The sequence below is a fragment of the Halichoerus grypus genome, chromosome 4 (genome assembly GCF_964656455.1).
Source record: "Halichoerus grypus chromosome 4, mHalGry1.hap1.1, whole genome shotgun sequence".
Classification (NCBI taxonomy): Eukaryota; Metazoa; Chordata; class Mammalia; order Carnivora; family Phocidae; genus Halichoerus; species Halichoerus grypus.
This window is the reverse complement of record NC_135715.1, coordinates 193,393,274-193,417,750: the sequence shown is the minus strand read 5'-3', so window position 1 is coordinate 193,417,750 and position 24,477 is coordinate 193,393,274. Positions and strand designations below refer to the sequence as shown.

Sequence of the window (24,477 nt, the reverse complement as noted above, 5' to 3'; positions counted from 1 at the left end):
GCCCTGGCTTTGGGGGCGGGCTGCCTCATCCCGGAGCTGGAATGTGAGGCCTTCCTGGGGTTGCACTCAAAGCTGCCTCCGCTCAGAAGAGAGACCTGGCGCCCCGCTCACCCTCCCGGTCCTGGGGACCCCCAGGGACCGTTTGTGCACAGCTGGGGCTTTGTCACAATCTGAAGAGGGCCCCAGTCTTCACTGCACAGAGGAGAATCTGAGGCCCGGGGAGGGGTGCACCTGGCCTGCACAAAGCTAGTGGGTGGGGGGTAGGAGCAAACACCGGGGGACTGGGCAGAGACCCAGGGAGGCCAAGGGGCCTGCTCACCACCCAGGTGCCATCCTGCACCCCAGCCCAGCGGCCTTCGACCTCCTCATGTGCGATACCCTCCCTGCAGTCGCTGGTTGCCCGGACGTCCCAGGACACCCCCCGTGGTCCCGTGACACCTGCTGTCTGACCGCTGCCTCCCACCCACAATCCCAAGTGGTAAGCACTGTCTGCGGCTGGTAATACCCTCCCCTTCTCCATTCTCTTCAACCACTGGGCTTGGGGATGGAGGCTGATGTGTGCCCACCGTGGGACAAGGGAGCCCCTAGGGGCAGGCTCGGCCGTCTGCACCCTCCCCCCATTGCAGCCTGTGTCCCAAGGAGAGGGAGCAAGGCTGTCCCCACCCACTGCCCACCCACGGGGGGCCTTTGCAGGCTCTCATCCCTGCCTGGCTTGAGGTCTGAGAGGCCTGGGGAGTCCCCTCTGAGACCTACTCCTAGGGGCAAGGTAAAGTCCAAAAACTGCCCAGCCCTCCCACCAGGGAGGCGGTTCTGGTCCCCCCGCCCACACCGCCGGCCCACTGCCCCTTTGGATGGGGTGAGCTTCTGTGGCCCTCCCAAGATGAGTCAGTTCGACTGGACATTGTCCAAAAGAGCCCACATGTCAGCGCAGAGGCTTCCAGTTCACCTCACCCTAACCCCGGGGCCCCAGAGCAGAGGTTCTGACCCAATGGGCCAGTGGGATCATTCTAGGCCATAGAGGGCAGGGACAGCCCTGGAAGAGGGCCCAGAGAGAGAAAACACGTGTGCTTCGCCTGAGGCCAGTGGGCCTCCAGATGCCAAGGAAAATCTGAACTCAGGCAGAGAAGCCCCCTTCCAAGGGGGTGGGCACTAAGCTCTGCCCACCTGGGCTCCTGTCCTCACAGGCATGGTGCCTGGTGGAGAGAGAAGCTTCTCTGTGAGGTCCAGGAAGGCTCACCAGATCCCTCTCCCCAACGTTTCTTCCCCACCCAGCACAGTCTGAACCGGAAGCCTCAGCTCTCCCCACCGCCTGCCCCTCCATGGGGGGACTGGGTGGGCTGCGGGCCTGCGGGGCCTCACAGACCTGGGTCCCTGGACAGAAGCGGGGGCTGGCCAGCAGCAGGAAGAACATGCAGCCGCCCGGAAGGAGGCCCCCCGTTCCCAGCCTGTGGGGGACTCCCGGGACAGACGCTGGTCGCTGGTGGGGATGACTGTGCCTTCCAGCCCCACAGGACCCCCAGCCTTGAGCCTGTCCCCAGAGCCGGCTGCCTTCCCAGGGGAGCATGCTGGACCACCCGCAGGGGCAGGGTCACAGCACGTAGCACAGCTGTGCTCACAGCCCCGGGGGGCACAGAACAGAACAGGGTGCGGGGGGGCCTGGGGGTGAGGGGGCTCCACGAGGGAGGGCTCTGAGTGGGGGGGCAAGCTCTGCAAGGGAGGGAGGGCTCCATGGGGGAGGGCTGTTCGAGGGAGGGGGGTTCTGTGGTGGGGGGGCTCTGCAAGGGAGCTCCGTGGGGGAGGGGGAGGGCTCTTCGAGGGGGGGGGTTCCGCAGTGAGGGGGGCTCCACGAGGGGGCTCACCAGGGTTGTGCATGTGTCAGTGGTGTTCCCTGGCGTGCGTGGACCACTCACCCACCTGCTGCGGGGCACCTGGCTTGTCTCCATTTTGGGGCTGTGATGAATAGGCATGCTGTAGACATTTATATTCATGTTTTTCTGTGAAGATAACTTTTCATTTCTCTAGGATAAATACTCAGGATTAGGAAGGCTGGGTCATATGCTAGGTGTCTGGTTGACTTAAGTAACTGTCCAGGTGTTGTCCAGACTGGCTGCACGGTTTTGCATTCAGACCATTTACAACCTATGAGAGTTCTGGTTCTGCATCCTCTCCCTGACGACCAACCATTCCGCTTTGCCTGGGGCCAAGGGATTTCCAGGGATGCAGGACTTCCAGTGCTAAACTGGGAAACTGGGAAAATTAGGGCACTTGCTATTGTCAGTACTTTTCATTTTAGCCATTCTCTTTTACTTTATTTTTATTTAAAGATTTTATTTATATATGTATGTATGTATGTATTTAAGAGAGAGAGTACTCAAGTGTGCGTGGTGGGGGGGAGCAGCAGAGGGGAGAGGAAGGGGGAAAGAATCTTAAGCCAACTCTGTGCTGAGTGTGGAACGCAAGGGGGGCTCCATCTCACCATCCCCCAGATTACGACCTGAGCCGAAACCAAGAGTCGGATGCTCAATCGACTGAGCAGCCACCCAGGTGCCCCTTTATTTATTTTTGTCTTTTTTGTTTAAAAAAAATTTTTTTAAAGTCGGTTCAACGCATGGAGCCCAATGTGGGGCTTGAACTCATGACCCTGAGATCAAGACCTGAGATGAGATCAAGAGTCAGACGCTAAACCAACTGAGCCAACCAGGTGCCCCCCCAATTTTTTAAATTTTAATTTATTTTTATTTTAGCCATTCTAATATGCCTGTAGATAGTACCTCACTATGGTTTTAATTTGCATTTCCCTGATAGTTAATGATGGTTAAGCACCTGTTCATGTGCTATTTGCATTCATATATCCTCTTCAGCGAAGTGGCTATTCAAGTCTGGCCTCATTTTTTTTTTTTTTTTTTTTAATTGAGTTGTTTTCTAACTGTTGAGTTTGGAAAGCTCTTTATATATTCACTATATGTATATAAATATAGTTGGAAGTGTGATTTGCAGTTTTTTTCTCCCAGTCTTGTAGCATGTCTTTTCATTGTCTTAGCAATGTCTTTGTGAAAGCAAAATTTAGAAACTTGTTGAGGTCCACTTTATCACTGCTTTTCTTTATTTGTGGTAAAATACACATTACAGGGACGCCTGGGTGGCTCAGCCAGGTAAGCATATGCCTTTGGCTCAGGTCATGATCCTTCTCTCTCTCCCTCTTCCCCTCCCCTGCTTGTGCTCTCTCTCTCTCAAGTAAATAAATAAAATCTTAAAAAAATACACATAACATAAAATATGCAATATACAGTTCAGTGACATTAGGTAAATTCACGATGTTGTGTGACCATCACTATTATCTATTTCTAGGATTTTTTTTTTTTTTATCACCCCAAACAGAAACTCTGTCCCTATTAAGTAATACATCCCCCTCCCCAGCCCCCGGAAACCTCTCTTCTTTCTGTGTTTTGAATTGGCCTATTCTTGATGCCTCATATGTGTGCAATCATATAGTATTTGCCTCTTTGTGAATGGCTTATGGCCCCTGGCATAATTTTTTAAAAAGATTTATTCTCTTGAGAGAGAGAGAGAGAGAGAGAGAGAACGTGTGTGTGCAAGCATGAGTGGGGGGAGGGGCAGAAGGAGAGAATCCATGACCCATGAGATCATGACCTGAGCTGAAACCAAGAGTCAGATGCTTAACCAACTGAGCGTCCCAGAGCCCCTGGAATAAAGTGTTTTTTTTAACTTTTTTTTTTTTTTAAGATTTTATTTATTTATTTGACAGAGAGAGACACAGCGAGAGAGGGAACACAAGCAGGGGGAGTGGGAGAGGGAGAAGCAGGCTCCCCGCGGAGCAGGAAGCCCGACCTGGGCCTCAATCCCAGGATCCTGAGATCACGACCCGAGCAGAAGGCAGACGCCCAACTGGCTGAGCCACCCAGGCACCCCTTTTTTTAAACTTTTAAAAAAGATTTTATTAATTATTTATTTGACAGAGAGATAGAGCCAGAGAGCACAAGCGGCGGGGGGGGGGGGGGGGGGGCGGGAGGGGGCTTGGGGGGAGAGAAGGGAAGGGGAGAGGGGAATGGCATAGGGAGGCTCAATCCCAGGACCCCAGGATCATGACCTGAGCCCAAGGCAGATGCTTCACTGACTGAGCCACCCAGACACCCCTAAACTTTTTTTTTTTAAGATTTATTTATTTGAGAGAGAGAGCAAGCATGAGCGGGGGGAGGGGGGCAGAGGGTGAGAATCTCAAGCAGACTCCCTGCTCAGCAAGGCTCTATCCCATGACCCATGAGATCATGACCTGAGCTGAAACCAAGTCTAATGCTTAACCGCTTAACTGACTGAGCCACCCAGGCACCCCTGGCATAATGTTTTTAAGGCTCATGTTGTAACATGTGTCAGAACTTAATTCCTTTTCTATTTCATTGTGTTTTGTTTACTTTAAATTGTGATATAGTAGGGCGCCTCGGTGGCTTAGTTCTTAAAGCATCTGCCTTCGGCTCGGGTCATGATCCCAGGGTCCTGGGATCGAGTCCCACATCAGGCTCCCTGCTCAGCGGGGAGTCTGCTTCTCCCTCTACCCCTCCCCCCTGCTCGTGATCTCTCTCTCTCAGATATATAAATAAAATCTTTAAAAAAAAACAAAAAAAAGTGATATAATACACATAACAGAAAATTTACCATCTTAACAGTTTTTTTTTTAATTTTTTAAGATTTTATTTATTTGCAGAGAGAGAGAGCACAGGCAGAGCAGGCAGAGGGGGAAGCAGGCTCCCTGATGAGTAAGGACCCTGGGATCATGACTGGAGCAGAAGACAGACACTTAACTGACTGAGCCACCCAGGCATCCCTCGTCTTAATAGTTCTAAGTACATTTGTATTGTTGTGCAACCAGTCTCCAGAACTCTTTTTATCTTGCAAAACAGAAACTGTGGCCATTAAACATTAACTCCCCATTTCCCCTACCCCAGACCCTGGTGCCCACCAAATACTCTCTATCTCTATAAATTTGGCTCCTTTTGGGACTCCGTATATGTACAACCACACAATATTTGCCCTTCTGTATCTGGCTTGTTTCACTTAGCATAATGTCCTCCAGGTTCATCGAGTTGTAGCAGGTGTCAGAATGTCCTTCCTTTTTCAGGCTGAATAATATTCCATGGCTTGTATACTCCACATTTTGTTTCTCCATCAGTCTCTCCAGAGATACTTGGGTTGGTTGGCCAACTGGGCAGGGCCTACAAAATAGGGCATCAGCCAAATGCCCTCTATGGTGGTAGGGGAGGAGGGAGAGCGAGGGGAGTGAGAAGAGGATGCAGAGTAGAGGGAGGGGAGGTGGATGGAAGGGACCAGGACGGAGGACAGAAACGGTGTGGAGAGAAGGGGAAGGGAAGGCTGGATGGGGATGGAGGGGACTGGGAGGGAGGACGCAGAGGGAGTGGCAGGGGGATGGAGGCAGATGGGGAAGGGGAGGGCGAGAGGGGAGCGGGAGGAGGAAGGCGGGAAGGGGAGGGAGGAGAGGAGTGGGAGGACACACAGCGAAGAGCTGCCCCAACCCCAGGCAGCTACGCCCCACCTGGCCCCGCCTCCGGCCCCGCCCCTCCCCGGAGCCTGCTGGGAGACGTGGTCTAGAGCCGCTCAGGAAGCCCGACTCCGAGTCCCAGCGAGCCCCGCGACACAGCTCTGCCCCGTGGCTTGCCGGGACTTGTAGTCCAGCGTCGGCGGGCACCCGAAAGCGGAGCGAGTGTGGAACTCGGTGTCCCAGAGAACCCCGCGCTAGGCCACGACATCGCGCACCGCTCTCGCCGTCGCAGCTGCTGGGCTTTCTCCGGCTGCCGCCGCCGCTGCCGCTGCTTCGCGGGCTGGAGGGCCCGGGCGTCCCCGGGCGAGGGGAGGCTGCGGGTGGGAGCCTTCGTGGGCACTGAGGAGCGGGCCGGGGGAGGCCGGGATGGAGCCCCCCGGAGGTGGGCGCGCTGCGGGGTGGGCCCGCGCCTGGGGCGGTTGAGGAGGGGGCCGGGCGGTGGTGGGGGGTCGGGCAGTGGGAACAGTGGGCGGGTGGAGGGCGCTGAGGGAACTGGGGGCGGGGCTTGCGGTGGGGGCAGGGCTTGCGGTGGGGGCAGGGCGCAGGGCGCAGGGCGGGGTTCGGGTGGGGCAGGGCGCTGGAGGCGGGGCTCAGCCGTAGGGGACCCGGCCCTGGGTGGGGGTCAGCGGGCCTGGTGGAAGGGCGGAGGCCGGGGGAGGTGGGAGGGGTCGTCAAGGAACGACATGGGTGGGGGCGCCTGGCCCGGGGGAGCCCCGTGCGCCCCAATGGAGCGTGGAGCGGGCCTGCTCTCCTTCCAGTTGACTGAAGCGAGGGAGCCGGGTTCCAGAGCCTCAAGGCGGGATCTAGGGGCGTCCTGGGGTTGCCACGGATGGTCTGAGGGCATCGCAGACATGGCTCACCTCAGGGGATTTGCCAACCAGGTAAGAGTTGGTTTTGGGTTGTGAGTGGCCTGCCCGAACTCCTAGAGACCTGAGCACTGACCAGGACGGAGCGCGGGGTCACGAAGGGACATTTGTGTCGCCAAGGGGTGTCTCTCCCAAAACATCCTGGGGTTGCAGAAGCACGGAGCCCGCGAAGGAGGGTGGGCTGAAGGGAAGGTGTTCGTCGGTGACCCCGGTGAGGTGCATCCCCGGGCCAGACAGGGAGCAGTCCAGAGGGGCGCAGGCTGGCGGGGCGGGGGCTGGTGTGAAGTGTCCTGGGGCAGAAGCCCACAAGACTCGTCAAAACGGAGCTACCCTGCGAGGACCGTGGGGAGCGTGCAGGGCCTTACTCCTGGGGCAGAGCGGGCTGGGCGGCCCGGGGGGACTCTGGGAACCTGGTCTTCCCACCGGGAGGGTCTTTGAAGGTCAGAGTCGCACCTGAGTGTCGGATCGGGCCAGGTCATCTGGCCGTGTTGGGCTGGGGCACAGGCTGTGGGGACTCGTCTGCGGACAGGCAGGCAGGAGGGGCTGGGAACGTGATGCAGCGGCGGAGGCTGGCGTGTGGGAGAGCGGAGGCCAGGAGCGTGCTGCCCTGGGGGGAGGTGGAGAAGGCTGCTGGAAGCACCTGTGCGACCTGGGCTGGAAGTCTTACCGGGAAGGTGCCTGCTGTGGGTCTTCTCTGACGGATGAGTTCTTGTCGTTCCCAGCCCCGAGCCGCCCCGAGGGGTCTGGCCTTGCGTGTGAACCCGCGGACTCCGGGGGGCCTTCCACGGTGTGCCCTGAGGGTGCCTGGAGCGAGCACCTGCTGCTGGCCCTGGGAGGGCAGGGTCAGGGCAGCCAGCACGGGGGCTGGTCCTCTGTGCCCCCCTCCCTTGTTACTTGAGAACAGTGTGAGCTGAGGCTGACGTGAAGTCGAGGAAACTACTCTGACTGCCAGGTTTTCTTCCGTTTGGTTCTGTTCTCCTGGAAGGGTTGGCTTGGGCAAGGTTTAGGCGGACTGCTGGGCTTTGGGATTGTCTGTTAGCACCCTCCGCTGGCCCCTGCGTGCTGAATCGGGGGGCTGGGGGGGACTGGGACGAGGGAGGAGCAGGGGGCCTGTGGGCCCGACTTGGGGCAGGAGGAGCAGGAGAAGGGCTCAGCTGCAGCCCCAGGGGGCTCCTGTTGAGCAGGGCATCCTGGACCAGCTGTGGCCGCAGACGGGGACCGGGCCTTGCTGACCGATGCTCAGCGAAGCCAGCAGACATTGGTGTCTGGTAACTGCATGCCTGTGACGCTGGGGGAGAAGCTGGCCTCCAGCTTGTTTTTAAGAGCTGTAGGGCAGATTTTGCACCGGGAAGAGAGCCTCACTTGCCTCAGCCCCGTCCTGGTTCTGGTGAGTGACAGAAGCTGCAAGAAGGCGCACCTGAGAAGGGAGCGGGGCGCGCGCTGAGTGACTGTCAAACCCCACCTTGTAAATCCCACGACTGCTGTTCCCGCCTCCACAGAATGCCACACGACCACGTGTCATGGGCCTCGGGGTTTATTTCCATACTTCAGATGCAAAGGTGCTGACTAGAAAAAAGAATTGAGTTGAAAAAAACATCTTACCTACGTGACGGTTATTCGGGACACGTTAACAGGGCACTAAAACCAGGCAGGCCTTGCGCTCAGCTGTCACGTGTTTGTCTTCTGTAGGTCCTCTAGCGACAGGTGCTCCCTGTCATCCCACAGGTGCTCTTGCCCCCAGATTTAAAAACTGGATACTTAGAAATGTTAGTTGGCTAGAAAGTGACAGATTGAGGTTTCAAATCCAAGTCTACGTGGGGCCGAAGCTCTCAACTGTCCCGTAATCAAATGGCAGGACGTGTCTTACTTCAAGGTTTCGTTTTTCTCAGAATAGAAATATTCTTTGCTGTTCTTCTTTTCCTCCTTGAAATACAGGAAGAAAAAAAAAAAAAGCTGTGGGAGTAGTTCCCGTGGGTCCCGGAATGAGAAATTGGAGCCGTGAGCTGCGCCTGTCCCTGTGGACCGATGGTGCTCGGTGTCGGCCCCGGGCGGCCAGGTCACACCTGCAGCGGGGGTGCAGGCGTGGAGGAGCTGGGGACGGGGCCCCAAAGGAAGGAAGCCTTCTGTCCTTTCAGAGGCCAGTAGACTCGGCCTTTGTCAGTGGCAGGAAGCCTGGGTTTCTCTTGAGACCGTGGTCACTGTGGCTGCGTGGGGCGTGCTCCCCCACAGCCTGTGCTCGTGCGGTGGCCGGCTCCCCTCCGCCTCGGTGGTTCCTGCCCTGCCCGCGGCACGGCTGCAGGTGCCCTGGCGCTGGCTGCCCCGCCTGTCGTGTGCTGGGTGGGAATGGCTTCACTCCCTTCGTTTTGTGGGGTGACATGAACGGTGGCCCCAGACCTGGCAGCTTTAGGGCTGGAGAGCAAGGGTCTCAACCAGCAGAGCCACTCGAGCCTTGAGTGGTTTCCCAGACTGCACATTGCCTAGAAAAGCAGCCCAGACCTGGGAGCTGCTTGCCTTTCCTTCCTGGTGGAGCTGGGAACACGGGGTCCCTGTGATAACGCTTGTCGCTTGTCGTGTGAGGGTCCCAGGCAGGGGCGTTCCTGTCACGCTGTCTGCTGACTTGACTGGCCTGCAGGGGTGGAGACTCCAGGAGGGTGAGAGTTGGGGGTCGGGGCCTGGAACTCTGGCTGCGGGGGCCACCGTGTTCTGCTCCCAGGCAGGTGGCGGTCTCAGCACCCTGTCTGGGGGCTTCCCTGGTGGGGCTGCTGTGGCGGAGCAGACAGACACACCTTTGGGCCTGTGTGGGGACTGACACGGTGCACTCCGCAGGGCTGAGGGTGGGCAGGGGACCCCTGAGAGCTGGAGGTGCACTGGTGCTCGTTGGTGCTGCCGGGTGTCAGCCCTGCCTGCCCCGGCTCTCTCGTAGGCCACCTCAGCAGAGGGACTTTCTCTCCAGTGACAGAGGACACGATGGCACGGCCCCAGATGGACTGGAGTTCCGGGGCGGCGCTCTTGGGGTGCCCTGCGGGGCTGTGGCAGCATGTGTGGGGCAGGGGCAGGGGCAGGGCTGTAGGCTAGCGGTGTGCCGGCCCGCACGCCAGGGGCACTGCTGGCTGAGTGAACGGAAGGAGCATTCGGGAAGGTGGGGAGGTGCTGTGTGGGCCCGAGGGGCCGTCTCCCCGACCACATTCCCCTGAGAAGCCCGGGACTGAGCAGGGAATGGTGGGGTTCCCCCCGCAGAGGTGGAGAAGGCTCTCTCTCTGGCAGGAAGGCGTTTTCGTGCTGACTGTGGGCTGGGAGTTGATGGCGCGCCCCTGCCAGGCCTTCCTCTCAGGTCCGGGTGGGTTCTAATCCTGTGATCCACGCCCCCGTCCACACTCCGAAGACAGCTGAGCAGCTGTGACTCGCAGCCCCATGCCTCACTTGTCCTGGTTTTCTTCAGAGCGTGCGCAGCAGGCACGGAGCTGCCCGGCAGTTGGGCCCGAGAGACCTGAGTGGCGCTCAGCTCTCTGTGTCCTGCTGAAGCCTTCAGCCTTGGCTCTGGGGACTTGGCAGTAGCTTGGCCACATGCATCTTGTCCTCTGCATGCGCTGGCCTGGGACCGGGCCGCCGGCCCCGGGGAGGAGGTGAGGAGGGCCACGTTCCTGAACTGGCTGGGCCAGGCTGAGCGTGGACGCCTCACTGGGCTGCCGGAGGGCCTGCCTCTGGCCCCTTGCCCAGCCTGCCTCGTGCAGGGGACTCTGCGATGCTGCTCTTGGCCCCTGACCCCTGCCAGGACCCGCTCCACTCAACTCTCCTGCCAGGTTCCCAGCACCGGGGGCCCTCGGTCTTCTGGCTTGCCTGGTGCTCAGATTCGGGGCCGGGGAAGGTGCTGTGGTGTGTTCGGGTGTGGCCTGCGTGTGCTGGGTGATCATCCCTCCCAGTTACACACCTTGGGAGAGGCAGCTGACTGGCAGTTTCTGCTGACGTGTGGTCTCACTGCGGGCCCAGCCTGGGGGGGAGCCTGAGGTGGGCTCCCAGGTGTGTGCGGAGTCTGTGCTTGGAGGACTCTCCTTGGCACCGTGGGGCACCCACTGCCCCCAGGATGGGCCTTCCCTCAGCACTGGTGCACACAGCGGTCAGTGTGTGCTGTATGGTGCATGGTGAGCTGGGACTTTTTTCCTTTTTATGCCTGGCCCCGTTAGATTTGCGCCAAGACGCCCCCTTGTTGATAGGTGCTTGGGGTGTGGGAGCAGCCTCTGGAGGGAGGCACCTCCTGGTGGGTCTGAGTCCCCGGGCCCGAGAAAGCCCTTTCTGCCTCTGTTTGGACAAGACGCTAGGCCCCGCCCTCGCCTCTGCCCAGGGCCTCAAACCCCTGCGTGGGTCCTGGGGCACCCCGCCCCTCCTCGTCGCTCTGGAACTGTGCGCACAGCCTCTGAGAACACAGTTAGCGGCTTGGTGTTCTCAGGAGCCTAGGGAGCCATGTGGGCGGGGGCTAGGGGACCCCCGGGGTGTTGCCATCCTTCACGGAGCCCCCACGCTGACTATCTCAGCCCCTGACGCGGAGGGTCAGCATCGAGAGTGTGGTCCTCAGCCCTGGATGGACGCCTCTCTGCGCCGTGTCCTGGGGCTCAGGCTCCTGGGCGCTGTCTGTCCCAGCCGCTCCGCACCCCTCAGGCCTGGTTCGGATTTCGGTCCGAGGACTGCGTGCAGTGGTTTTCTGGGATACTTGCATGTCCAGGATTGAGCATCAGTTCTCAAGTCTGTGCGGGTGTGAGGGTGTAGCTGCCCTGAAGACCGATGTGGGGCGAGAAAGGGAGCCCTTCCCAAGGGGCATGGCTTGCAGGTGAGCAGGGAGAACTCGGATAATGCGTACTGGGGTTGTTTTCTGTTCTAATTCATAGACTCTGTTGTTTAAGAGTCTCCCAGGCCTACAGGAGAACGAGTGAGTGCCGGTCCGTTCCTCGTCCCTCCCTGGAGGGTCTCCGCCTGCTGCTCACATCTCTACGCTTGCTTTAGTGTAGCCTGTTTGTTACGAGTGCAGAGGTAGCTGGGTCTGTTCTTACTAACTAGGCCCGCGGTCCGTGAGAGACTCTGGCTGCCGCCCCCACTGTCCCCACTGTCCCCACGGTCGTACGGGATAGCCTCGCCGTCCCCACCGTCCCCACGGTCATACGGGATAGCCTCGCCGTCCCCACCGTCCCCACGGTCGTATGGGATAGCCTCGCCGTCCCCACCGTCCCCACGTCGTATGGGATAGCCTCGCCGTCCCCACCGTCCCCACCGTCCCCACGGTCGTACGGGATAGCCTTGCCGTCCCCACCGTCCCCAAGGTCGTACGGGATAGCCTCGCCGTCCCCACCGTCCCCACGGTCGTACGGGATAGCCTCGCCGTCCCCACCGTCCCCACGGTCGTACGGGATAGCCTCGCCGTCCCCACCGTCCCCACGGTCGTACGGGATAGCCTCGCCGTCCCCACCGTCCCCACGGTCGTACGGGATAGCCTCACCGTCCCCACCGTCCCCACGGTCGTATGGGATAGCCTCACCGTCCCCACCGTTCCCACGGTCGTACGGGATAGCCTCGCCGTCCCCACGGTCGTACGGGATAGCCTCGCCGTCCCCACCGTCCCCACGGTCGTACGGGATAGCCTTGCTGTCCCCACGGTCGTACGGGATAGCCTCGCCGTCCCCACTGTCCCCACGGTCGTACGGGATAGCCTCGCCGTCCCCACAGTTGTACAGGATAGCCTCGCCGTCCCCACCGTTCCCACGGTCGTACGGGATAGCCTCGCTGTCCCCAACGTCCTTCCACCTGCTCCATGACCTATCCCTTGCCTAGTGCCCGGGCCTTTCTGCTCTCGGAGGATCTTTTCCTCTGTGTGGAGGGTACATTTAGTTTTCCTGAACAAAAAGGGATAAAAGAAGAAAGGAGAAGAGAATGCGGGTGAGCTCCCTGGCTCCTCGTTTTGGGGATGGTCACCTTGGCCCGTCCCACTCCCCTGACGGGCTGCCCGCCCCATGTCCCTGCAGCACTCACGCGTGGACCCCGAGGAGCTCTTCACCAAGCTGGACCGTATCGGCAAGGGCTCTTTCGGGGAGGTGTACAAGGGGATTGACCACCGCACCAAGGAGGTGGTGGCCATCAAGATCATCGACCTGGAGGAGGCCGAGGATGAGATCGAGGACATTCAGCAGGAAATCACTGTGCTTAGCCAGTGCGACAGCCCGTATATCACCCGCTACTTCGGCTCCTACCTGAAGGTGCTGGGGGTGGGGAGGGCTTGCTCTGTGCTGGGCCTGCGTCGGTAGATGCCGGTGGCAGCCGCCCCCAGCCCGGCCTGCGTCCGGAGAGGTGGGGTGATAATGCCCGGTGTTCATGCGGTTGGAGCTGCGGGACCCTGGAAGTCCCTGTACCTGCTCAGAAGGCCTGGGCTGGGTCTGCCCCCCGGGGGGACAGTGGGGCAGAGAGGCCTGGTCTGAAGGGTGAGGGACCCCAGTAGTTGAACACAGACCCATCTTCACGGTGGAGTGGGTCCCCCAGAAACAGCCGTCCCAAGGGCCAGGTGGGCGTGTAGGATGTGAGTGGGGTCTAGTTAGCTCTGAAGGGTCGTGGTGACCCCTCGCCTGGCTGTGGGCATCTCCCAGGGCTGGGGCAGCCCCTGTGGGACAGTGTCTGGGCCCTGCGGGGGCACTCTGCAGCCCCTGCAGCCGGAGCCCAGTGTCAGCTCCTGGGGGGCCTGCCCGGGGGAGGGGGATGCTTGGGGTCCAGGTACAGGGAGCCCGAGAGCTGGCCGGGCTTGCCATCTTCCTGGCCTGGGTTTGATGGGGTGTGGGCGTAGGGGACTCGGCCACTGGTCTGTCTGCAAAGTGGTTGCATTGGGGGTCTGATAGGAGGGGAGCTGGACAGGGCTGCTGGGGCCCCTTTGTGGAGTCACCCCTGCTGGGGAGGGTGTGTCCTGGGGCCCTGGCCCGGCTGTGCCCCTTTGCTCTCTGCCCCGTGCTGACAGGTGTTCCTCTGGTCCCAGAGCACGAAGCTGTGGATCATCATGGAGTATCTGGGCGGCGGTTCTGCGCTGGACCTGGTGAGGTGTAGGCCGCAGCAGTGGGCAGCTTGCCGTGGGCAGGAGCAGACAGGAGGAGGTTGCTGTGGGGGGCTGTGCCGCCAGCACCCCTGGACCCACTGTCTGAGGCCCCGTGGCCTCTCCTTCGCCGTTCTGGTGTATTATGTATTATTTAGGAGCCATCTAAGCCAAAAAACGAACTGCTGTTTGCAGTCCCCTTCCACTGCTTGTGCTGAGGGGTCCGGGGCCTGTAGGGTGCAGGTGAGGTGGGGGCCCCCAGGCAGACAGGCTCGGCAGTGTGGCTGGGACCCCCTTTGCAACAAAGAAGAGAGCAGTGTCCGCGCTCTCGAGAACCTCCCCCACTCCCACCTGACTCAGCACACGGAGCTTTGTTTAATCAGGAGCTGTTAAGGGAACAAGAGGTCCCCGCTGTCCGCAGGGCCCCTCCCCTGGTAGAGAGGTGGTCGAGTTAGGGCCCTGGCGGTGGGTCTGGAGTGGCGTGGAAGGAAGGGCTGGTCTGTGTTTGGGGGTACCTGAGGCCCTCCTCTGCCTGCAGCTTAAACCCGGGCCGCTGGAGGAGACCTACATCGCCACCATCCTGCGGGAGATCCTGAAGGGCCTGGACTACTTGCACTCGGAGCGCAAGATCCACCGAGACATCAAAGGTCCCTGTGCCCCCCGACCCTGGAAGCGCCGCGGTGGGAGGTGGCAGGTCGCTGGGCGGGGTGTGCGGCTGGGGGTGCTGCTTGCCCGGGACCCTGTAGCTCAGCGCTTCTGGCCTGTGCTCTCTGCTGCTGCCGGAAACCGAGCAGTTCTGCCGGATAGAAGGTAGTCGCCTGTCCCTGTATGGTGCAGACGCTAGCTCTGTACCTCGTGTGAGAAGGGACGATCCTTGCTCGTGGTCCCCCATCCGAGCGTCAGCTGTGGGTCTGAGCCACCCCACCCTGTGGGAGCGTGAGGCCAAGGGTCAGAGTCCACTCTGCCTGCCGCGCCGTGGCTCTGCTCTTGGGCTCTGTTATGAGGGGCAAACCCTGGGGGGGCCCCGGAGCTCGTGCTGGGGGGCGCCCAGGTGGGCCCCCCGTGCTTGCAGCTCCCCCCCCCCCCCGCAGTGCCTCTGGTCCTGGGTGTCCGGCCCACTGGCTGGAGAGGAAAGCTAAGGTCCCTGAATCAGACGCGCTTGTGTCCCCAGGTGGCCTTGTGCTTCCTCGGGCAGCTGCGTGCAGGCTGGGGCCCTGCCTGGTGCTGAGGGTGACACCTGCTGTCCTTTGTCGAGCAGCCGCCAACGTGCTGCTCTCGGAGCAGGGGGACGTGAAGCTGGCAGACTTCGGGGTGGCGGGGCAGCTCACAGACACGCAGATCAAGAGGAACACGTTTGTGGGCACCCCCTTCTGGATGGCACCGGAGGTCATCAAGCAGTCGGCCTATGACTTTAAGGTGGGCACGCAGGTGGGTAGGAGGGTGGCTGCAGCACAGCGGGAGCCCCCGGCAGCCACGGTCCTGTGCGGGTCTCTGTCCAGGCCGACATCTGGTCGTTGGGGATCACAGCCATCGAGCTGGCCAAGGGCGAGCCTCCGAACTCAGACCTCCACCCCATGCGTGTCCTGTTCCTGATCCCCAAGAACAGCCCGCCCACCCTGGAGGGCCACCATAGCAAGCCCTTCAAGGAGTTTGTGGAGGCCTGCCTCAACAAAGACCCCCGATTCGTAAGCCCTGTCCCGTGGTGGCGCTGGCTCCTGGGGCCCTGGCTCCATGGGGCGGGCTGGGTGGGGCTGCTTGGGAACCAGGCCCCGTGGGAGGTGAGTGGGCCTGAGGCCCCTTCCCTGTGCCAGGTGTCCCCCTGCTCCAAGCCCCTCCTGATCCTAGGGTGGGACCCACCAGCGGCTTAGCTCTAGGGGGGCTTCTCCCCCCAGCCTCCTGGTTGCCTCCTCCCACTGGGTTCCCTGGGGAGCACTGAGCTGCAGGGCCTGAAGGCAGAGCTCAGCTGTCCCTGGCGCCGGGTGACCTGCGTCCTTTTCCCCGGCAGCGGCCCACTGCCAAGGAGCTCCTGAAGCACAAATTCATCACACGCTACACCAAGAAGACCTCCTTCCTCACCGAGCTCATCGACCGCTACAAGCGCTGGAAGTCAGAAGGGCACGGCGAGGAGTCCAGCTCCGAGGACTCGGACATGTAGGGGCCCTTCGGGACGGCGCACACCCTCGCGGCCTGGGGCCACGGGCCCCTGAAGCCCAGGCGGGCCTACTTAGCCTTTAGGGCTATGAGGTGGCCTCTAAAATAAATGGGAGGTTAGACAAGGTGTGGGCCTTGGGACTCCCAAATCCCAGCCCCCAGGGCCCTCACAACCCTTCGCCTTCCTCCCCAGTGATGCAGATGCTGAGGACGGAGAGCAGGGTCCCATCTGGACGTTCCCCCCCACCATCCGGCCAAGCCCGCACAGCAAGCTGCACAAGGGGACAGCCCTGCACGGTCCCCAGAAGGTCTGACCTGGGCAGGAGGGTGGGGGGTTGCTTCTGGGGGTGGTGGTTACCCTGGCGTGGGTGCTTTCACGGAAGCGGGGAGGGAGCACGCCTGTCCCCTGGGTGCGCACTCTTTCCTCTGCCCTGCTCACCCTGCTCTCGCTTTGACCTTGCAGTCTGCGGAGCCCATCAAGAGGCAGCCGAGGTCCCAGTGCCTGTCCACGCTGGTCCGGCCTGTCTTTGGAGAGGTGAGGGCCGGGCCAGGGAGGCCCCTGGGGCCGAGGGCCGTGGTGCTGCCCTGCGGACACTTCCCACGCAGTGTTACACAAGGTTTACAGTGAGGGGTGCCGCCAGCCCACCCTGTGTGTGGGGTTTCTGGGCCCCTCGGAACCCACTGTGGTTGGGCCCGGATCTGGGGGCCAGGCTTTCTGAGCAAAGGAGAAGTGGTTGGGACAAAGTACCTTCATGTGACCTTCCCGAGTTCTCAGCCTGTTGGGGTCCTTGAACAAAACTAGTGTTCTGTGACCTTTTATTTTGAATTATAAACACGGGACGATCACCTGTTTAGGGAGCCTGGGAGGCTCAGTTCTCGGTGTTGGATGTCCGGCCCAGGGCAGGGAGGCCTCAAGGGTGACTCCCCAGTGGTCCTGTCCCCCTTCGTGTCACCTGCTGATGGGTGATTGGTAACACCCCAGGAATACGATGCAGCCAGGTACCCCACACCCCGGTCATAGGCCTGGTTCCCACCCAGGTGACAGCAGCACCCGGAGCCCAGGGAGCGAGGACGGGATGCTGAGAGCCTGTCCGAGGGAAGTGGTGGGGTGGAGGGGCATCTGGGTACCCAGAGGGGCCTGGAATGCAAGGGGGGAGCTTAGAGGGGGGAGGTGGCAAGAGAGGGACTGTCACAGGCTAGGCGCCCGGAGCTTGTGGGGCTCAGCTGGGACATGTGCCCACGCTGGCAGCGAGGCAGGGCCAGGAGGGAGGTGGCAGAGTGTCAGAGGGGCGGGCCAGGGCCGCTAGCACCCTGGGCCGCTGAGCGGGTGGCGTGGGCTTTGAGGGACGTGTGGGGGTGGGGCCGTGGGCCGCTGGAGCCCCTGCACGTGCGTGGGGAGGAGGGAGGCGGCGAGCATGGCTTCATCCAGCTGGTCAGGTGCACCCCGAGGCTCCTGATTCTGTGGGCTGGGCCTGAGGTCGAGGCTGCTGGACAGGGTGCCCTGGGAGGCACACAGGCTCTTTCCCTTTTTGTTTCTGTGAGGCGTGCGGCAGGAGCACGGGGCTGACCGGTCTCTAACTGCTGCCTGCCAGGTCGGCTGGAGGGCGGGGATCCTCCATCCGGTTCCCACCGCGTGGGTGGTCGGGAGGCCAGGGGTCAGGTTGTCTGGATCTGGCCGTGCGGGGCACTTGGGGTTCTGAGCTTCTGTGACCCTCAGTTGGGAGGAAGCCACGTGGTTAGCCTGGCCCGCCCCAGCGTGAGTGGCCGTGGCCGGTAGCGACCCCTCTTGAGAACCACGGGGAACCACGACCTGAGATTGCCTGGGGCGCGGGGGCGGGGCAGCACCGGCCTTCCCCGGCGCCCTGGGCTCTGGCTCCGTCCCTCACCAGAGCCTCGGGACTTGGTGGGACCCAGCCCAGCCGGCCCGTGGTGGAAGGACCGCCAGGTCTCTGGTGCAGGAGGAGGCGCGGTGCGCTGGGTCCCGCAGATGCAGGCCCCGGGGACGGGCGGGAGCTCACGGCTGAGGCGCACGGGGGTCTCTCTGCAGCTCAAGGAGAAGCACAAGCAGAGCGGCGGGGGCGTGGGGGCGCTGGAGGAGTTGGAGAACGCCTTCAGCCTGGCTGAGGAGTCCTGCCCTGGCATCTCGGACAAGCTGATGGCTCACCTGGTGGAGCGGGTGCAGAGGTGAGGCCCTCCCGCTGGAGATGAGGCTGTGCGCATCTCCCCACTCTCCGTCGTACCTGCGGCCTGCTTGCCTTTAGCGGCTGTGCCCACGGGCTCGATTCAGAGAGCAGGCCGCCCGCTCGGCGAGCACCCGGGGCCCCGAGCCTGCGGCCCGCCCTGTGCGGCCGCCCACTGCCCGCTCCCCGGCGGCGGCCTGCCCGGTCTGCGCTCCAGGCCAGGCTTCTTCTCCGCAGGTTTTCGCACAGCAGAAACCACCTGACGTCAACCCGCTGAAGGGCGCGGCTGCTCGTGGAGCGTGGGGAGAAGGGTCTTTGTGCGGAGCTCGTCGGGCCGGGGCTGACTGGGAACCCCTGGGCTGCTGCGGCCACGTGGGCCTCGCTGCCCGGTCACAGCCTCCGCCCCCTCCCGGCAGCGGGGCGGCGAACCCCGTGGCGCCCTGGACTGAGGAGCAGGGACTGTCGGGCCCGTCCGCCTCCTCCCCTGCCCGGGGGCCCGCGGTGGCCACGCGGGTCGTAGATTGGCCTGCTGGTGTCGGATCAGGTACCGCGTCTCCAAAGTACTCGAGTCAGCCAGAACTGGTTGTGTTTTGTTTTGTTTTTTTTTTTAAAGAAAATGAACTTCCTCGCTTCCCTAAATGTTCTGAAGTTAAGGTGTTAGTTTTCATAGAACATGGAGCGGCTCCTGCCACTTTGAATAAAGACCTGAATTGGAGAGATGCTGGTGGTGGGTGGGGCCCGGTTCCTGGCTTCTGAGTCCTTGTCCCGGCACATGGGGACCGCGGGGCCGCTGGCAGAGGGCAGGGCGGCACGCAGGGTGCGGGGAGAAGCCCTTTATCTGGCACCCGCAAGCACGTTAGCACGAACGAACAGAGCTCGTGTCCGTTCACTTCCAATTTGTTAGGAAACACTGGGAACTAATAAATTAGAGGCCCTTGGGGGAACTTTGGTTTCCCCTTCTGCAGAGGTCTGCGGGGCGGGCACCACAGTGGCTTCTGCTGGGCCTGTGTGCAGCACGTGTCGCGGGGTCCTGTTCTAGGGCAGTCCTCAGCAGGCGCTGCTCGGGGAGAGGGGAGGGCGGATGAGCATGGGGCTCGCTCCACCCCGAGCTGGGCCTGCAGTTTCACGTGCGTGTGGGATCCTCCTGGTGCCCACGGGGCTGAGGGGATGCTGCCCCTCCCAGAGGTCACCGAGGCTTCCCCCCCGCACACCATCCTACCGCACCCCCCATCCTATGCTGGGGACGCTGGGACATGCAGTTGCGGGGGAAGTGCTGACCCAGCTCTGCTTCCTCGGCTCTGTCCTCGTCGGGCAGGATGGGCTTCATGCCTCTTCCTCGGGACGCCTGGCCCTCCCAGGTGAGCTGCCGGCTCTCTCGATCACCTCCATCCACCTAGAGCAGAGGTGGGACCATCAGAAGCTCCCAAGATGTTCACTTGGGAGTCAAGGGATGCTCTCGTCATACCCGTGGCCTTGTGCTCAAGTTTCTTCCCAAGGACAACCCCAGACATGGAGTGAATGGGACAAAGCAAGGACCGGCGAAAACCCTGGAAGCCGTGCTCAGCAGCAGCAGGGGACCCCAGGGGACGGCGGCAGACCCCAGGATTACCTCCCAAACGTGTACTTGCTCTCAGCTCGGAAGAAGTAGACGTGGGATTTGAACTGGAGCTTGAAGACGTGCTGCTTGTGGACGCCATCAGCCTCCTTGGGGACACTCACGCTGTAGCCCAGCAGCGGGAGGCTGGCCAGGGGGTAGTCGTCCTGCGAGGTGGCATGCAGCTCTGCAGGTGCTGTCCCCGCCACCCGGCCCTGTCCTGATGGCCCGCCCTCCCCACGCTGGGGCCTGGGGAGCCCTGGGGGAGCCGGTCAAGGAGCCGGAAGACCTCCCTCCCCTGAAGTGGAAGAGTCGCGGCTAGCAGGGGCCGCCGTCTGCCAGCGACAGGGGCACAGCCCCCCCCCCGCCCTCCTCTCCCCCCAAGCACCTGTACCTGATGAGTTTTGTAGAAGAACAAACAGAAATTGGTAAAGACCACCCAGAGCTTCTGCCAGCCGTTACTATTCTTGAATTTTCTCAGCAGATACCCTGAAAGCTGATTCTGCAAGAAAAGAAAAAGCCACCGGACCCGGTCCGTGTCCTAGGACTCCACGCAGAGTAGCGCCTGCTCCCCCAGAATGCAACGTCGGCCCCTACGGCCTTGCTCTGCTCTGGGCCTGTCGGCCTGTTTGTCTAACGGAAGGAGATTTAAAACTCTGGAGAATGAAATCCCAGGCGCTAAGTAGAAGAACACTACGTTTCTTTTCCCTATTTAGTGATTCCAGCTTTGACCCAACACAGACCACACGGAGCCAAGTAAACGCAGTTCTGACAAGACGCCCCAGCTCCCGGCCCTGAGCGTGGCGTCCACACCAGCAGGGTTAGGAGTGAGCTGCCCTCTGCCCCGGGCTGTGAGGAGGCTGGAGTCCTGACCCAGGGATGGCCACCCTGTGGCCCAGTGACCCTACTGTCTCCTCATAACCCTCCCTGTGGGGCAAGGCACATGGGCCCCGTGTCAGGGCTAGTGCCCACGGGCGCCCTGCCACTGTGCCCGTCCCCAGGCTCGTGGGGCCTGCGTGCATGCCGGGCCCCAGCTGCGGCGTGAGCCCAGGGCTCTGGAGGCTTCCTCACCTGGCACTGCTGCTGCCGCCCGGGGTGTGACAGGAACTCGGACCCCCCCCCCCCGCCCAGAGTGGGAGGCAGCCTGAGGGCTGAAGGGCTGGAGTCCAAAGCGGCTACTCCAGGTGCTGGAGGGGAGGCAGCAGCCGCTGTGAGACGAGCCCTTTCCAGAGAACCCTGGGGATCCTACCCCCTGGATCCTCACGCACGCGCGGCTCAGAGCTGGTCTCGCGGGGACCGTCAGCCCGCAGCCTGGTGGCCGCCTGGGCCGCTTTGCCAGAGGGGACTTGCCTACCTGGCTTCCTGCCCACGGGGACAGGGCAGGAGGGCGACCCCCGCGCCCCGCCCGTTAGCCCGCACAAGCGGAGGGCGCCCGCGGCAGCCATACCTCGACAGCTGCGCTGTGGTCCGCTCTGGAGACGCTGGTGTTGCGGTACCAGCACACGTGCACCGTGGTGTTGGCCCGGTGCTGGCCCTGCCCCTCCAGGGCCCCTTCGGACTCCTGCTCCAGAGCGACCTCCTCAGAGGATCCTGGGGGAGGAGCCCACCCCCTCAGACATGGGGCAGGGGGCGGGTAGGGCCCGGGGTGCCCTTGGTCTGGTGCTCAGCAGAGGGGCTGGGCCTGGGGAACCAGGGAGCCCTAGGGCCCAGGGCCCACACCATGTGCTTCTGCCAGAGGAGCTCGCTGTCCCTCCTGGTCCCTCCCCACCCCAGGGGGGCCCAGAACATTCCTTGTGGAAGGAGAGCACATGGGCTCTAGCAGGAGGCCTGTGACCAAGAAAATGGATTTGTAGGGGCGCCTGGGTGGCTCAGTCGGAGCGTCCCGACTCTTCGGCTCAGGTCACGATCTCAGGGTCGTGAGGTCGAGGCCCACGTTGGGCTCCCGGCTCCTCACTCGGCCCCCTCCCCTCCTCCCCACTCACGCTCTCCAAAACAAAAGGGCTTTGCGGAGAAGCTTGCTTAGGTGCACAGGGGGTTCCACAGGGGCAACTCACTGTAGGGAGGAGCGCACACCACGCCGCCCGGCAGCGCCAGGGATTGGTCACTCCCGCTCTTGGCCGCGTCGATGGCGGTGTTCAGGTCACACAGCCACTTCTCCTTTTCCAGGCGAGTGCTGGGGGGAGGGCCGAGGCTCAGAGCCGGCTCGGCAGGGCCGCCAGCTCCTCAGAGCAAGACAGACGGTCGGAGTGCCCTGCGCTGTGGGCCCGGGGGCTGTCGGGAATGCCGCTGGGGGCCCAGGCCGCATCCCCTAGGGAGCTGTCGGCGGCGGCAGAGGAGGGAAGGCAGCCCCTCAGCGCTGGGACAGGGGCTTCTGTAAGGGGGGTTGGTTCCCGAAACAAGGACTTTGGAGTCTCTGGTGCCGAGGTACAGGGTTGGTCGCTGGTTCCTGTCCAGGTGCCCAGGCTGCGGGGGGCGCTCGTGTCCCGTGCTCGCTGCCATCAGCCAGGACGTCAGTCAGGACACGGCAGGGTGGGAGCTGAGAGCCAGGTGCCCACCCAGGAGGAGGATAGCCTCTGCCCCCGGGAAGGTGCTGGGGACCCCCGGCTCCCGTAGGGGAGAGACTGAGCCGCCTGCTCACCATTGGGCTCAGGCCTCCTCCCCGCCGACGTGATTTGGGAAAAGTGGCTGCTACCAAGTTACAGCCCTGCTGTGGGGACAGGATGCAGGTGAGACGGCCCTGGTGTGGCTGCCCTGCAGGCCCTCCCCCGGACTTGAGGGTGCCTCAGTGCGCGTGCCCGGGAGACTGCTGGTGCGCGCAGGCTGCCCCTGGTCCAGTGCCGTGGACTGAGGCTCGGGGGCCGCTCTGTGCGGACATTCTCAGTGGTCACAAGCTTCCCACCCAAGGAGAAGCTGCTCTCCCCTGGTCACACAACTGCAGCGGGGCCCACCAGAGGCAGGCGTGGAAAGCTCGTACCTGGCTGCCACCACGACCGTTTTCTGCGCTGCACAAATGGTGAAACAGTGCGGAACAGAGCATTCAGGCTCGCCTTCTTCAACCTGCGGCGGGAGAAGAGGCAAACGTCCGGAGCTAGCGCAGGGCGGGCGGGACCCGTGCTTGCAGCACGACACAGGCGCCGTGGAAGCCCTGTGCGAGTCTACGCTGACTACGAGGGGCTACAGGAGGCACGGGGATCCCCACGCCATGGCACCTGCCACCCAGCTGGGTGAGCTGTGGGCCACAGGGCACCCAACTACTCACCGGCGGGTCCAGCACTATTAGCTGAAAGTCAAGCACAGGAAAAAATATTGAGCATTTCCATTATTAAAAAGGGAATTGGACAATTCACTTTATAAACCTGGTACCAAAACCTAACAGTTAGATTCAAAGAAAAACCTACACGACTGCTCTCAGTGTTAAGTGACTGAAATAACTCCCAAATAAAATACTACCTAACCCAGCCTAAAGCACAGACAGGAAATTGTCCCAGGACCAAGTAAGGTTCTAGGAATGCAAGGGTGCTTCAACCCTGTCCTTGAGTCCACAGGGAAGGGGCGGACAGCTCTACATGCTGCACACACCTTTGCTAAAATCCAACGTGTGATTTCTGATAGTATCTCTTAGATAGAAACACGAGGAAGATGTAAACACGAAAGAGGTCCTCTTTCTGAAGCCAAGACCTGTCGCCCTTCCCTCTGTGTTCAGGATGAGGGCCGGCTGTCTGTCCCCCGGGACCAGCCAGTTACAGGCGGCCCCAGGATGGACAGTTGGCCTGCGCGGGGCCCAGGAGACACCAACCATGGAGCCTCGTGGGGCACGCACGATCCGAAATGAGCAGGAGCAGTGGCCAGCAAGAAAAGGTCAAGATGTTTGTCTTCCCTTACCCTGAGTTAGCATGTAAATGTAATGCGATTTCAATAGAAATCTGAGTGCTGTTTTTTGAAGGAATTTGTCCAAATGATTCCTAAGTTTATTTATTAGAATTAAATACTTGAGAATTAAATACTTGAGAGCACAAAGCACTTTTTAAAAAGGACAAGTAAGGGACATGCTTATTCCCCCACATAGCGACTCTTCCACACAACACATGACTCAGGAGAATGTGGACGGATGGTGGCGCAGAGATGGAATAGAAGGCCCAGAAAGAACCCCAAGCGTGAAGGCGGGAACTGTTGCCATGAGGAGGGCAGCTGCACGGACGGGGGAAAGCAAGTGGTGCGGCCCAGTCCAGCCACCCAGGGACACACGCGGAGACAGTTTATGCAGTAAGAAAAATCAAACTGTAAATGTGTCAGAAGAAAAAGGTGCCAATATGATCTTGGTGTGGGGAAGGACTTTGGAGTCTGCACTCAAAAGCTGGACGAGGACTACAGGGATGTCTGATTTCCCTCCTTGAACAGGTATTTGTGGGGCCCTCTCTGCCAGATGCTGTCCCAGGAGTAAGACAACAGTGTCTGTCCAGGGGGGTTTCAATTCTACAAGATAAAACCAAACTGTAGGAAACATAAAAAAGAATTACAAACTGGAGAAAGTATCTGGGACCCCTGAGAGCAGGCTGGTGTCTATAAATAGAGACTAGAGTGACAGACATGCCTGGGCGCCACCCCAGGGGGAGGCCCCAGACTCCAGGAGACACGGACTCCGTCAGCCTCACTGACCGCCAAGGGCTGTGCCCTCACCAAACGGCGGAGGGTGAGGGGTGAACGCCCCGTGCTCCCCCACCCCAGGCTGTGGGAAGACAGGTTCGGACGCACTGAGTGGGAAGGTCGGCTGGGGCAGGTGCTGCAGCGGTGACTCACGGTCCTGTTCAGAGACTCAAAAGCCGGTGTATCCGCTGCTCAAACAGTATGTTTTAGGCGTAGGTAAGGATGTGTCGAAAGAGATCCAATGGTGTCATTTCTAATTCTGAAAAACTAAATGGAGCCAAAATGTCCAGTGTAGGGAAATAGGAAAGCTGGAGTCTGGCTTGCCAGCCTGCTGCTCATCTCCTCGAAATGAACACAGAGCTCCTGGGTTACAAGCACAGGAGACGTTAGCAATGAACTGCGTGGCCGCCAAG

The 24,477-nt window shown here is 61.1% G+C and overlaps 2 protein-coding genes across 5 annotated transcripts in view; one reads left to right on the top strand and one right to left on the bottom strand.

The window, feature by feature from the left end:
* The first annotated feature begins 5,770 nt into the window (after positions 1–5,770).
* Positions 5,771–18,541, top strand: STK25 (serine/threonine kinase 25). Of its 2 annotated transcripts, none has more exons than XM_078071606.1 (12): positions 5,771–5,892; positions 6,331–6,453; positions 12,447–12,677; positions 13,442–13,498; positions 14,034–14,142; positions 14,754–14,911; positions 14,995–15,180; positions 15,501–15,646; positions 15,840–15,954; positions 16,110–16,181; positions 17,694–17,830; positions 18,064–18,541. In XM_078071606.1, exons 2-12 carry the CDS (start codon positions 6,424–6,426, stop codon positions 18,101–18,103), a joined length of 1,281 nt encoding a protein of 426 aa, XP_077927732.1. In that variant the 5' UTR covers positions 5,771–5,892; positions 6,331–6,423; the 3' UTR covers positions 18,104–18,541. The 2 variants fall into 2 exon arrangements, with proteins under 2 accessions (XP_077927732.1, XP_035937758.1); XM_036081865.2 differs by having other exon boundaries at positions 5,800–5,954.
* The window catches only part of FARP2 (FERM, ARH/RhoGEF and pleckstrin domain protein 2), a 117,307-nt gene continuing 111,236 nt past the window's right edge, over positions 18,407–24,477 (bottom strand). For 2 of the 3 annotated variants that reach the window (XM_036081844.2, XM_036081848.2), the window contains exons 22-29: positions 22,680–22,700; positions 22,395–22,477; positions 21,475–21,593; positions 20,868–21,010; positions 19,815–19,922; positions 19,436–19,587; positions 19,105–19,219; positions 18,407–18,883 (exon numbers count right to left, since the gene is read on the bottom strand). In XM_036081844.2, coding sequence (XP_035937737.1) covers positions 19,150–19,219; positions 19,436–19,587; positions 19,815–19,922; positions 20,868–21,010; positions 21,475–21,593; positions 22,395–22,477; positions 22,680–22,700 — 696 coding nt within the window. In that variant the 3' untranslated portion in view covers positions 18,407–18,883; positions 19,105–19,149. The remainder of the gene's footprint in view (positions 18,884–19,104; positions 19,220–19,435; positions 19,588–19,814; positions 19,923–20,867; positions 21,011–21,474; positions 21,594–22,394; positions 22,478–22,679; positions 22,701–24,477) is intronic. The other variant, XM_036081849.2, reaches the window with a different exon arrangement.